The following is a 14,683-nucleotide window of genomic DNA, read 5'->3' on the forward strand; positions in this document are numbered from 1 at the left end:
GCATTTTGTATCGGACCCAAGATTAACGTTTATGCATAAAACAACCTTACATTCCCACTCACCTTGTGATGCGATAAAGTCACATGAAAAGGAGTGTGGTGACACTGTTCTTTTTGGAAACAGGAAAACCGGATCAACATTTATTTCGAAATCAGAAAAGCAAAAAAAAAAAAAAAAAGAATCCTGTAAAACTTTTGGAAGCGGATATTCTATTTCATATCTTGTCCCTCACTCTTCGTCGCCGTTCGAATCCTGGCTTCCTCGATTTCCCTTTTATTTTGGTTAACTTTGTTTAAAGAGTAATCACGGGAACCAAGGTTATAGCGGTAATCAAAAGAATGTAATCCAGGGACAAAGACCGGACATGGAAAACAGACAAACACATCAAATAACATAAAGTAACTAAAATCATACATACAAAGTAACAAAAGCAAATGAGTAACTCGGACTCCACTAAAAACAGGGAGCATAGACCAGGTGCACCGGTAGGGTAAGTGTCCTCTGTTTTTCTAGAAACACCCGCAGAGTTGCTCATAAAAAGTCAAGTCCGGGGTAGACAAACGAGGAAAGGGAAACTATAACCCTTTGAATAAATAAGTTTTCATGGTGCAGATGATTCACGAGTTCATGATGACGACCATAAAACTTCTGTAGTGATGACTTCAATCTTGTAGATGTGGCAACATAACCCTGTTCCAGAAGCCTATTTGTTAGAGTACTAGCGCGATACAAAAAGTCTGCGTAGTTTCGGCAAGCTCTGGCAATACGTATGGGTTGTGATATGAACACTCCATACGCAGGTGCTGCAGGGATGTTGCCACAGATGAAAGGAAAGTTGACAGTTTTGAATGAAAAGTCATCACGTTTGTCGTAAAGTTTGGTCAATAGTTTCCTTTACCATCGATTTCTAAGTGTAGGTCAAGATATGAGGCTGACTTGACAGTGTCTGTAATATCCTTTATCTCAAGTTCTTTGGGGTAGATCGATGTATCAAATCCCCAAAATTAGGATTGCTTAAAGATAATACGTCATCTATATAGCGGAAACTGAGATTAAAGGATCTAGCTAAACGATATTCTTTCTTTCGGATCAGATCAGCTATAAAGTCAGCCTCATAAGAGTGAAAGAAAAGGTCAGCAAGTAAAGGAACACAATTTGTTCTCATTGGAATGCCGACCGTTTTTGAAAAACACGCCCACCACACTGGACAAATATGTTGTCGATTAAAAATTCCAGCATTTTGTGAACATCTTCCTCTGTATATTTGGAAGATGATTTGGAATTATTTTGTACAAAGTATGAGGAATCTCTACCAAGAAATATATATTTATATGTAGGTGTACCATCTTTTTTGGAAAAACAACGATGTATAATGTTTTTAAGTCGGGATTTTAACTGAGTATTGGGAATAGAAGTATAGTGTTGAAAAATTATAGGTTTTAATGCTATCATATTCAGATAATAGTCTTGAACTGATTGTCTCCAAAAGATCTTTCAAATTTTTCTGGATCCACATTGAATGAATACCACTACGGGAGTAACAAGTATTGTGGTAGGACTGTAGATCCTCTTTGACAGTTGTGAGTATAGAACTTAAAAGTTTTGAAATAGGTTTGATGGTACATTTTGCAGATCCAGCTATGAAACGTTGTTTGTATGGATTCTTGTGGAGTTTAGGAATCCAGTACATAGACGGTAAATCACAATCATCGTCGTTGGTAGAGAGACCAAAAGAGGATAGCACAGATTTATGGTTTTCCACAATCTCTTCTTTGGAGAGTGTGGTGGCAGTATAGGTCTTATCACTGCTATTATTTTCTACGTCTACCTCTGATAATAATCATTGGATGTAAAACGTTTTGCAGACAAAAACAATGTTGTTTTGGGCTTTGTCTGCTGGTACGACAACATATTTGTCATGTATAGTAGACAATGTTTTTGATACGTCGGGGTCTTTGAAAACGGATGTAGCCTTGTTACTCATTGACCTACTTAAAACTTTCATTCGTTTCAAAATTAAAGACCTCACAGCCTTTAACCACTATGACAGCGAATCAATGTCTTCTTGTTCTCGTTTTATCCATTTTCTTGCATAGTCCTCGAAGGCATCCATAAGAACTTTAAAGTTATAATTCCAATTTATGGAGCGTGGTTGACGGTACTTGGGACCTTTAGAAAGGATATGACGCAGAGATTCGTTTTCGATGATGGTTAAACGTAACGACGTGACCAGAAGGACCATATTTGAATGGAGAGGTTTTGCAAGAACAGTCAGGTGGTTTAGCCTTGAAGTCCTCAATCTCGAGGTTCTGCAATAGCCTTTTATAATTGAAAATTTTGGATGCAATGGGTGAAGTATAGGAATATGAAATAATTGGTATGGATTTGTCTTTGAAATATGGGGGAATTTTGTTTTACGGACATCGAACATAAATCTCAGGCAACTTTGCGCACTGTTACCACGCATCATAAATTTGTGTGTGTTTTTGTTTGTTTGTAATGTCCTTTGTCATAAAAATGGTATATTCAAAATTAAATCAGAGTTCAATATTAACCATTTAAAACAATAACCTTGTGTTTAGATACGTTTGAATTCGACCCTTATACTTCTTATTATATCCCATTTTTTTTTACAATTTTGACGACTATTTGAGGCGTAAAATTTCAAACAATGGATATAAATTGATTCAGTACACGAGTACTCTGATTCATTGGTGTGTCCTTTTATTTCTATAATAAAACAGTCTTAAAAAGAAGTATAATTCAATAAACATTCATGCAAGTTTGTTAAGGTGCTTGAATTGGTCAACGAACTGGGAACGAACTGCAATTTTGTTAAACACTTATCTAGCATTCCATTCATTTTGCATTCGTTCTTATTCGGTGTTATTCGTTTGAGAACGTTACAACGAATGCCAAAGAACGTTCAGTGACCGTTTTGCAATTATCAAAACGTTTTTTTAGAGCGCTTTCTGTACAGCTAACATTCGTTTCAATCTTTAAAATTTAATTTAGAAATACATGGGTTGCTTTCAGTATCTTTATTTTGATATAAAAACATTTTACAACTGAAAAGAACTTTTTCGCTTAAGGTAAGCCTTTTACAAATCTCGATACATGTAGATACGTATTTTGGTATTTATATTTGAATAATCGAAAGCGACCACAGAATTTAAATAAAAGCTGATTTTGACTATAGTTATCGACAGATCTCTCATGATATTATTAGAGATCATGAATTTTAAAATTCAACAGAACTAAAAAAGAAAACAATGAAACTTACTTACCGCTTTACCAATTTGGTGAGACTGAAAGCGACTATCGAACTTCATAATAAATTGACTTCAAAGTAAAGTTTGGTTAGTATGGCCATTTCCCTTTGATTTACCATTTCATTTTTCAAATATATGAAGGAAAACAATGCATAAAATTGAAATATATCAACTAAGTAGTATACGCCCATGTTAATGTTGGAGAACCAAGATTTATCGGAACTGGAGAAAGAAAGAGTAATTATATACTACTGAACACTGATGTACATGTATGTAAGTGTCTAATATGGTAGAGTTGTAACGATAATATCTTTATAAGAAATTAAAGCTAAAGTCTCAATTAAAACTCCCGCAACCGAGTTCTACATGCAACAAGAAGACTTTAGAGAAAAGCTTACGGAAAGACACAAGCTGTGACGTGTCAATAAAAAGGCCGTGTAAAGCCATCAACATGTAGTAGGACTCTTTGTTATCAGACAAGCTCTTACATTTATAAGAAAAATATATCAAAATTTTAATGACACGAAACCATACAACAATCCAGTATACTAGTAATAGATAACCATTCATTTTTAAGATTTCGCTAAATGCATTGAAGGCCCTGCAACTTTCAGTTACATTATTCACATTTCATAAGAAAAAAAAAGTGTTGCTGTTTCCTTCCTTTAATATTGCTTCAGTTTTAATTTTTATGCATTCTATTCCCAAATTCATTAAATCAATTAGATTCGTTTTCCTTCCGCTATGCGTTCATTCCATTCTCTAGCTACCCGTTCTTAATCGTTTAGATCGTTAATGATGCGTATACAAAACCATTTTCGCTTTTGCGTTCGTTCTTCGTTCGTTAAAAATCGTTCGTTAGACGTTCGTTTGCTTAATTTGTTATAGTGTAAGGGGACGTTTTCACGTATTATAAACTCCATTAACACGATGTATATTTTGGCAGGGTTGTACTCGTGCAAAATGGCTTATAAAATGGTGAATGGCAATTTTCGGTGAGAATATTTTCATAAAAATTTTCTTAGCAACTATAAATCATAGCCACTAGACATTCGGTTCACATGTACTGGAATGCGAATTCAGGTCAGTCGCGCTTCTAATTCCTTTTTACTGACCATGTATTTTTTAACATTTCCGGCGAACCCGGTCATTTCTGTCATTGACCCATTTTTTTCATTATTTTGGGACACCCCAGGCTCCCCTTCTGTAAAAATCTGTGCCCGCCGCATAGTTTTACATATGTACAATGTATTTATGATAATTCTTGTCTCTGGTGTAAGAAATACCTAGAAGGTTATATATAGTCAAAACATCGAAAATCTCATTTGTTTTTTGGCAATTTTTGTTCAATTGTGACTTTGGAAATCGACACAAGTCATCAAAAGAACCCCAGAAGTATTAATTATGATGACTCAAATAGAAAATACTAAATTAGCCATTTTTTAATGAAGCATAAATACTCTAGGGGTTTTAACATTAAAAACAAAAATGTGTCGATTTAAGCAATTTTCGATGGGGTATGGATACATATTTTTTACATATTATCTCAGACCATGCACTATTAAAATATTTATATACATGTATGTAGCTTTACAATTTATGTCATTTAAGTCGGGTTGGTCGAACGTACCTCCATCTCGTTTAATATCATTGAGAGATTGATTTCTTACAGGATAGTTCCAATGTTAGACAATACTGAGTGATATCTTCACACTAATTATGTAGCAGTCAAAAAAAAAAAATCAGACAGAAAGTGATTCGTGATGTTAAAAACCCACTAAATTTACTTTTATTTCTTATTCAAAATCAGATACAGACCACATAACCAGTCTTGGTTTTTCAGTTGGTTGTTGTGTTTTTGAAATAGAAATTATATAGATTGTACATGGAATTAGCACTTTGCAAGAGTAACTGTTCTTGATTTGGCTTCATTTTCATAGTGGGGGTTAAATGTATGATTTTCTAAAAAGTGCAGATCTTAATGCAGAAAAGATTATTGTTATGTGAAAGTATAGCATTTGTAGACTAAAAATGCATCATGTGTTTAGTGGGTTTTACTTGACCATGAATCACGTAACTATTGGGTGTGTCTGAATTTTATGTGGACTAGTACTTAAAAATTCAAAACTGCATGTGTTTAGCTTGAATTTTGTATCCATATTTGCCCCGCAGAACTCCTTTGTATGAATTTAAACGAAACTTGGTACAGAAATAGTGACCATATATAAATTTTCCCAAACATTTTGAAATTTCAAATCTGGCTGTCGCTTAAAGACGGGAAAAATCATAAAAAAATGGAGGAAAAAATTGTAGAGACTTGATATTTGGTTTAAAAGAGCTTCCGATCAGCAAAATTTAAAATTAAAAAAAAAAAAAACCGGCCACAACTGCAAGATGGCTGCAGGTCGTTATTTGTATATCGTATAATATACAAGTGTTACAATGTACTGACGGGACCGTGACGTGTAAGTAGAAACTTAGCTCTCGCTCACCATTGCAAATGTATATATAGAAAAGAAAATGCGCGTACAAAATGAGTTACGATCAAGAAATCGTTTCTCTGTTTATCATTCCTTTATTCAATTGACCTGGGTATATCCCGATCAACAAAGGACTAAAAAAACGAAAAATAAAATCAAGAATAAACCAAAACAAATAAGAACAACGCTAATCGTTATAAAAATTGAAGTCTAAACGCTCCCAAAAGTTGAAAGAATGATGTAATTCCTATTGCATTTCAAAAATTATATGTTATCAACAATATTTTGTTATGCAAAATGCAATTAATTATGCTCTTAAGAATTGGCTATAATAAAATTTTGAAGTGAAATAAACAAAATATGCACATGGAAAATTTATGTTATTTTTTCAATAGACAATTTTTTTATTACTGACAATTCTTATAAAATAATTTAAAAACATATTTTTATCTTTAAATGTGAGGAAAAGTAGCCCTGAATTTAACTGAATAGGGGCGTTTCAATATTTTTTTAATCCATTGAGATATAACAAAATTATTTAAACCAATCAGATTACCGTATTTATCTCAAATTAATTTATATGGCAATGTATGCGGTGTATATATATATTCTGCTTCAACATTCATGCAAAGAAATAATTAAGCCATTTTCCGCTTAATGAAAGACCGAAGACTTCTATTCCTGTTTATATGAACCATGCATATGTATACTCATATTAAACTATATTTACCGAGATTTCAGTAGATTTAGTAATATTTAATTGTTGTTTTGTGTTTTCTTCCTGCCTATGCTTATAATAGTTATTTTCTTGTTGTTACCTTTTGATTCTTCCCACAACAAAGCTGCACTGACTATGATATCAGTTCTAAGAATGGTTCGATCGGCCTCATCGTAGATAAAGGTTTGAAATTTATATACGCTCGTACTTTTTTTTTCTCAATTTTATACACCGTCTATATTGTATAAGTCTAACCATGAGAGGAATCTATCTGATTAATTAAGAACTTTGTATTGCATTTATATACTTTTACACTCCCTGGATTAATCCAACGCGAAAGTGACCGCAGAAAGGTTTTGAAGACTATTTTAGGCATATCCCTCTGTCTCCTACGAAAACCCCTTCTATATCAACATGGTGCTTCTGGGGGCTTCACCCCTGGGACCTAATGGGGGCATTAAGCAATCACTATAATCCCTGTCTTTAAAGGTTTCTAGCGCCGTCACTGGTGTATGTGTGTATCCCAATTTGACGTGAAAAAAAAAAAACAAAAAAACTTTTGTTGTAGTACACAAATCGCACACGTGTAACGTGAAAAGTGATCCAGTGGCCTATATCAAATCTGCTTACAAAATACTAGTACTTAGTATAAATAATTATATTGATTAACAAGTTTATTTTCGTAAAATCAGAGTCAAGTAACAACTTCGGTAAGAATGTAATGAAATCAAAATTTACTGTTGTGAACGGACTATGCACCAGACTCGAATCAGAATTACAATTATCACATTTTAGTAAGTGCTTATCCATTACGTTTAAGAACAGTTAAATCCTATATAAAGGCTAAAAACCATTAATTCCACTTTCCATAGGCTTCTATGCTAATTTCACAATATTCAACGGCTTCTCTGGACTTTACCTTAACTTTAACCTGCAGAGGACTATATATCAGCATGATTCTACATATGTCAGCTCACAATCCTCAGAATGGCATGTGGGGTTAGCAGACTTGCAGTGCAGTACTGGTCACCGGAAGTGAAGGGTCTATAAATAGCATGGGAAATCCCAGTGTTTTCACAAGATAGGGGTATATTTAAAAATCATTATGGAGATTAGGCTTCACATCACAAGAAGCAAAATGCACCTATAAAATGTACAGAAATGTTTTTCCTTTCAGAAACTGTTTAAATTTTTTAAATAAGATGAGAACTTTTTTCACAGCATTATGAGGAACAGGGGTAATTTCTGCGTAGGACTATTTTTGCGTACGTTCCAAATGCTCATTGGTTGAATTGGTGGTCTGTAACCTAAACGGAGCTTTGATTGGCTGACAGATTTGCAAAACTTAAAAAAGTATCGGCTTACTGTTCAAAAGTAAGCCGATATTGTTTACTATATGCATAAAGTTGTTTCTATCGGCTTACATTTCAAAAGTAAGCCGATACTTGTTGAAAGTAAGCCGATACTATTGAAAAGTAAGTCGATACTTGTTGAAAGTAAGCCGATAGAAATATCCCTATTATGAAATGATCGGCCTCTCATACACATGCCACCTAATTTCCCCGAATACACAATGACCCACATTCACGGGTTTGACTGTGCCCGGGGACTGTGTAAACGCTTCAATGCTTAATGACGTTAAGAACCACCTCAATCCGTCATGTATTACACATATGAGTGCAAAACGGGTATATCAGTATTGAGTAACAATATGTTAGCACGAAAACGAAAATTAAAACAGTCAGCTGATTGTCAGCGTCACTCAAATCGTGCAAATGATTAGCTAACCCTGTGTTACGAAAGAGTTTGGGGGATTTTAGTGGTTTATATCCACAAAAACAGTCGAATTATCTCCTAAAAGCAACGATGTTCTAGCTTTATAATGAACGATATGAAGGATGTAACGGATATATGGAAAGTAGTAACATTTTCAACTTTTATTGTTATAATGTTTTTTAAAAACATGTATTTCGAACTGTCAATTTTTATTCAAATATTGAAGCTTTTTTTTATTATTATTTTTGTTTCATTAAAAAGAAAGTTATGCTATATTTAATAAATTCAACATTATAACAACAGCGACGGATCCTGGGGAGGGGGTACGGGGGCGCACCGGACCACCCCCTCGCCAAAGCATTCTTTCAAAGTACAGTAGTAATTATTTAATTAACCTTTCATAGTTATACTTGGATTCCAAGGTGTCTAAATGGCAGTATAGTGATCAATATGGTTTACTTGGTATTAAACTATCAAAACAAACTATAGACAGTTACTTTTATGTCATTAAGGTGCCAAAAACAAGTTAGAGCAGGATGTCGTTTTATTGTTTTAGCTGAAAAAAATCACAATTTTCGAATTTTGCAAAAATCATGAACACTCAACTGTTCAAAGCGTCACTTTTAAAAACAAATGTTAAACCATCCTTACCACAGCCGATTCCTGCTAAATATGGTGTTGGTACTTTTGCTTTCAAACAACAACTCAGTGAAGAACAGAAACACCAACGTTTACCGTGGATTTCTATATTAGACGTTAAAATCATCCTGAATTCTGAAGAACTATTTCATTCCTAACCATAAATAAATATATATTTTTGTTCATAAGTATGGGTCCCCTAGAGAATAACAGTAAAATTTCCTTATTTTGACCAGACGGTCGATTACAGGTGTTTTGTCATCAAACCACTAATTGTTACACATGGTCCGTGCACACGACCAGCTGACAAAGCAGTTCGAGAAAATTACAAAGAATCACCCAACCCTCTAAAAAAAACAAAACCACACAAAATAGAAAACGAAAAGCAAAAACAAAAACAACAGCAAAGTATAACAAAAACACAAATTAGGCACTCATTTGTCTTGGTGTAATGGAATTTTATTTAAAATGACATCTGTTATTCCCTTAGCAAATATGACAAATGCAAAAATTGAAAGAAAAGTAGTTAAACCATTTCGATTGCTGATAACTGTGTAGTTTTATATTGAAATCAAAACTTGCATTCAAGAGGTTATATCAACATTCCATTATTGAGAACTCAACTTTTGCAATGACTCGGTGAATAATAAAAATCAGGCCAATTGACGTCCATTTGGGACCGCCCCCTATTTTTTCCTGGATCCACAACTGAACAACTACAACAAGACATTTCTTAACTTTAAACATATTTTCTTTCTGGAAAATAACACAGAGTTTGAATCAATGAGTTTTTAAACACATTAACCCATGATAGCTGTCGGACTAGTGAAGCACGTATTATTTATATACCGGAAGTTGAAATTCTGTATAAAGACCATCTAATATCCATACTAATACCACTCTTCCGTAGACGTACTTCCAGACAGTAAGAGTTGGGAAACGCTCCTGGAACCACGTGGGGTCTTGGAGTAGACCAGAGTACACAGCAGCCTAGTCGCTAGTAGGATATACTCTGACCGAGTTCTTCTGTCAGGTTCCTGAAGGCTGGGCTCCGCCAATTTATATAAAATATGCTTTTCATTTTTCTAATCAGGGAAATGCTTAAAATTATGAATTTTTATATATTTTTGTTGTATTTTTTTTTAGATACAAGAAACATTACAATTCGCTTACCACAACTGAATGTTCCAGCCATAGCAACGACATACACGTGCATTATTTTTGAATTTCCACCAGACCAAGACTATCACATGGTTGCTACGAGACCAGTTATCGACAATAGTCACGTGATGCATCATATCCTTCTGTTTGGTTGCGACGAATCAGGTATTTTACATCATGGGTATATTATATGATAAAACATTGCTTTTTTCCAGAATTTATGGATGTGTAAAATCGGAAAATTCACTCACAAAACAAATAAAAGTCTGAAAATAAAACAGTTCTCCACGGGTGGCGGAAATATATTACACATAACAAATGCACACCAAACTGACGCAACTTTGCATATATTCCAAAACTGATTGTTTATCTTTAGAAAATGCATGCGATTTTGGTAGTTACTTCTATAAAAAAAAATGGTCGAACCGGAACTTGTGCATGACCCTGAAATTTGGAAATACCTTGTCAGTGACTTCAAAGGTAAACCAGTTAACGAAGTTGGTCATAGTTAATTTTCATTTGAAAAACTTCATGTGCTGCACCCTGTTAATGACATTCAATTAAAAAAACTGCTGTATATTGCTATATTTTGCTATACTGTTATACGTTCATCACTGAATAATTAGCGTTAGTTGAACATGTGTTAAAGGGTGATTAGTTACAGACATTACAAGTGATTTGTTACAAATCCTGTGCATAACAAGTGATTTATACGTTCCATTCATATAATTATGAAAAGTAAACCTGTTATTGACACGGGTAAATAAATGCTACCCTAATCATGACAAAGCATTTGTAAAAATGGGCCCAACTGTTTTGCAGTTTGATGCAATGAAAGATAAAATGTTTTACTATTTAAAAAAAATAAAAATTCTCTTTCCAGATGCTTGTTTTCTCATAATACCATGCAACTTTTCCCGAGTAGAGCGCACCAAAAAATGAAAGGAGTGCATGATAGACAATTGTAATTTTTAATTTACGTTTATTTTTTTTTTGTATTGCTCCTGATAAGTGCCATTTTTTTATTTTCTTGCTCCGGACCTTCCATGTTAAGGCTGTTTCTGCTGACTATCAGAAACTCCGAAATTAGGAAAATAGTTCTATTTGCTTACTAATAGGAAAAATAATTGATAAAGCTTAATCTTGATTTGAGTGCTTCTTACTCGTATTGTTCTGTCGCATCTTTTCATCTGCCCATGTCAAGATTAGGCTAAAATTGATTTTCTCTGTATCGGCTGCTTCGACTCTTTTGCCCCAGCTTAACTTTTCAGCGAAACCAGATGAGTTTCAGTCTGAGCTGAAAGGGAAGGTAGAAAAGGAGAAAAACGGAAATAATTTAAAAAGTTTAAACAGTAAACATAATGATAGTGGAGAAAAAAACAAAACGACAGACGGTAAAGATGAAAATGTCTTGAATAGAAAAAAACTGAAATAATATTCAACCCACTGCAATATAAACGATGTCCTTCGAGACTTTTTGTAAAACTTGGTTATTATGCCATTCCATGTACACGTGCCCTTGATATATTTTGTCTGTAATTAGATCAGAGTTTTCTCAGTATACATAAGTGCAGTCTCTTCCGTGGCGTATCCTTAACGTTAATTTTTTGTACAGAATTCTATAAATACAAGGCAAGTCTTATTCCTTATTCAAGGATATGTCACCTTTGGATGTAAAAATTCAGCGCGTCTACCCACAACAAAACACACTTTACAAATTTTAATGAAAGAAATAAAACATTTCCTTTGAAATATATGAACAAGGAATTTAAATTAAGATGACAAAAAAGTAATCTCTGAATTAACCTTACTTGATAAAACACTGTACAATATGCCCGCAAATTCACGAAATATATTTGTTTTTCGTATTTCAAACTTTTCCCAGACCGTCGTGATAGAAGTTCTCCTAGAAACTTGACTCGCGATATGAGTTTGGTGACGTCTTTTAAATGGTTAACGTTATGGTGTCACTAGTGCATGATCGTTGCCCATCGTAGCTAATCGGAAAACGTTTCGGCAATATCACTCGGAAAATTACACTACATATTGGAACGGCAACTGCAATACTTGCCGAGCTACGCCTTTCCGAACATTTTGCTTTTATCACTGTTTTATGCCTTTTTTGTTAATTTGAATTTAATATATGTAAACATGTATATACAAAGTTTACAGAAAGTAGGGTTTCATAGAATAATAATTTGAAAATGTTGTCTTTTATCATCAAGTCAATACAAGAACCTGCACGCCCAAGTTTTTTTTACAGTACAATAAAGAAAATTGTCGTCGGTGAAATAATTGTAAAAATTCTATCAAGCAGGAGACTTGCTTTACCAATCAAATGCATTTTTGTTTTTTCATTTAGAAAGACACGTGAAAGAAGACGTAAACAAGCCATTTGAGTGCGGAATGATACCCAGTGTACAGTGTTCAGGTGTAATTGGTATCTGGAGTAAGGGGATGACAGGGGAGTGTATGCACGAGAGTACCGGATTTAAGATTGGTCCTAACGGGTTTAAGAAAGGAGCACTTCAAGTAATATATTTGTTTATATCGGCCTGTACAATAATTTATATTCTATTACCTGTGATCTCTGTCTAGAAGGTATGCACGGAGATGAAAGTTCATAAGCTGGAACTAACATAATGTTATTATACTGGATAGTCGTCTTGCTTGTCACGGTGGAATATCCCCCGATTTTCTTTCTTTACCAAATTCGGATGGAAGATAAGAGACTTCTGTGTTTCTGTAAAATATTTTTTTTTGTTTTTGTGATAATAAAAAATGAAGAAAGTCACCATATTGAGTAATGCACAGTGATTATCTAAAGAGTTGAATAAGGCATTGAATTATGAAATTATAGTAAGAATTTTTGCACAAGCATATTAAGTGTGAAAATGATGTAAAATTAAAAAAAAGAACACACACGCACAAATGAACGAAAACTAAGAAATAAACCTGATTTCTTTTACGTTCTAGATACATTGGAACAATGAAGACAAAATTCAAGGAATGGTGGATTCGTCAGGAATGACGATTTATTATACGTCAGCATTACGTCCCTTTGATGCTGGTATTATGATTGTAGGACAATATTGGATAGATCTCCCGCCAAAACGAGATGACATTGTTGTTAGCGCCGAATGCTCATCTCAGTGTACAAAGCAACTGATGCGGGACAGTATACAAATCACAAGGGTCTACAACCACATGCATTATTTGGGTTAGTATTGTTTACGATGCATAAAAAGACAAGTGGTTTCACTCACGATCTGTATTAATATTTATACGTACCATTGAAACAGTAATCGCGACGTTACTACAATTATTACGGATCATTACACCAACTGACGTTACAATATTTGGTGAACAAAAGGTGACTATTGAAACTAATAAATTAACTATTTTACAACATTCTGGGGGCCGTATAATGCATTTAAAGTATATCTACCATCAAAATTTTAACTAATTACAGTTCTTGAGGGTGCAGTATACAGTTTCATTAAGGAGCACTGTTTCGCACACCAAGTTACCCCCGTCAAATTTTGTAAAACTTAAAATTAAAAGTTGAAATTTGGTGGATCTATTGTTTAAATGTAGTTAACATTTATACATAGACAGATGTGATATATGTAATGGTAAACAGGTGTAATTTAAATTAAGAATTGTATCCGGAACGTTTCAGTCCCCTGCCGTATTAGGTTCTCTCCTCAGCATCAGATGGTTGATTTTCAAAATACCTTATTTCGCATGAACGTTTGGAACTTAAATTGTGAGAGAATGACCCGAAAAGGATCTTATTATTTTTACCCTTTTTCTACCTGCTCCATGCATGCTTTCATCCCGCGGTAGTGTCTAAGTGCCTGATATTTTATAAAACAGGGTATTTGGCTGTTAGTTTTGGAAAGGAACCCTGATTTGTACTAAAACTCAGTAATATTTTTTGTCAGTATGTTACCATGGCTACTGGATTTTATAACAATAATCACTGAATTACTTATAAATGACTTGAACCTCCACACACCAAGAATTTGAAAAAATTGCACTTTTTTGACAAAACACTAGAAATTTCTGTGCTGACTGCCTCAAAACAACTATTTCAACAAAATGAGACCAAATTTTCAGAAATGATATAACTGTATTGTACTACCTTAATTCAAGACAATGTTCGTCTTTGAAGAAGTTGTAACGCAGTCAAAGATTGTGAATATCCAACATTGAAAGAAACGTACGTGATCGGTATACCACTGATAACGCATCCAGTCTCAGCTTGTACGGTTCGCAGCACTTCAAAACTAACTTGTTATCGACCTAAAACATTTTCCATGGTCATTTTTGTTTAACCAACCATTATTCTCCACTATTCTCCGTACCACGGCACGCCTTTTGGTTTAAACTTCCATTTATAGACGTGTTTAATTGCTTTTAAAAAAATGTTTAATGTGGAGGCATTGCCGAAGTAAATGGTCTTTGGTGTTCCTCGCCTGCTAATGAAACGTCAGAAGGCGTACATATACGTACGTTATAACATTTACACGTATGAATAACGGTCCAGCGAAATCAATTCCTGTTGTAGTGAATGGTGTGATGTTTTGTACTATTTTACTATGTTTTAGGAGGTGGAGGTGATACAGTTTTTT

General features: G+C 34.1%; 1 protein-coding gene across 2 annotated transcripts in view; it reads left to right on the forward strand.

The window, feature by feature from the left end:
* LOC148611189 (dopamine beta-hydroxylase-like) overlaps positions 1-14,683 on the forward strand; it is a 41,362-nt gene that overhangs the window by 16,761 nt on the left and 9,918 nt on the right. For both annotated transcript variants that reach the window (XM_088591454.1, XM_088591456.1), the window contains exons 5-7: positions 10,032-10,211; positions 12,409-12,578; positions 13,023-13,266. In XM_088591454.1, coding sequence (XP_088447580.1) covers positions 10,032-10,211; positions 12,409-12,578; positions 13,023-13,266 — 594 coding nt within the window. The remainder of the gene's footprint in view (positions 1-10,031; positions 10,212-12,408; positions 12,579-13,022; positions 13,267-14,683) is intronic.

The sequence above is a fragment of the Perna viridis genome, chromosome 7, assembly GCF_037379345.1.
Source record: "Perna viridis isolate PV_CMFRI_1.1 ecotype Kerala chromosome 7, ASM3737934v1, whole genome shotgun sequence".
Taxonomy (NCBI): Eukaryota; Metazoa; Mollusca; class Bivalvia; order Mytilida; family Mytilidae; genus Perna; species Perna viridis.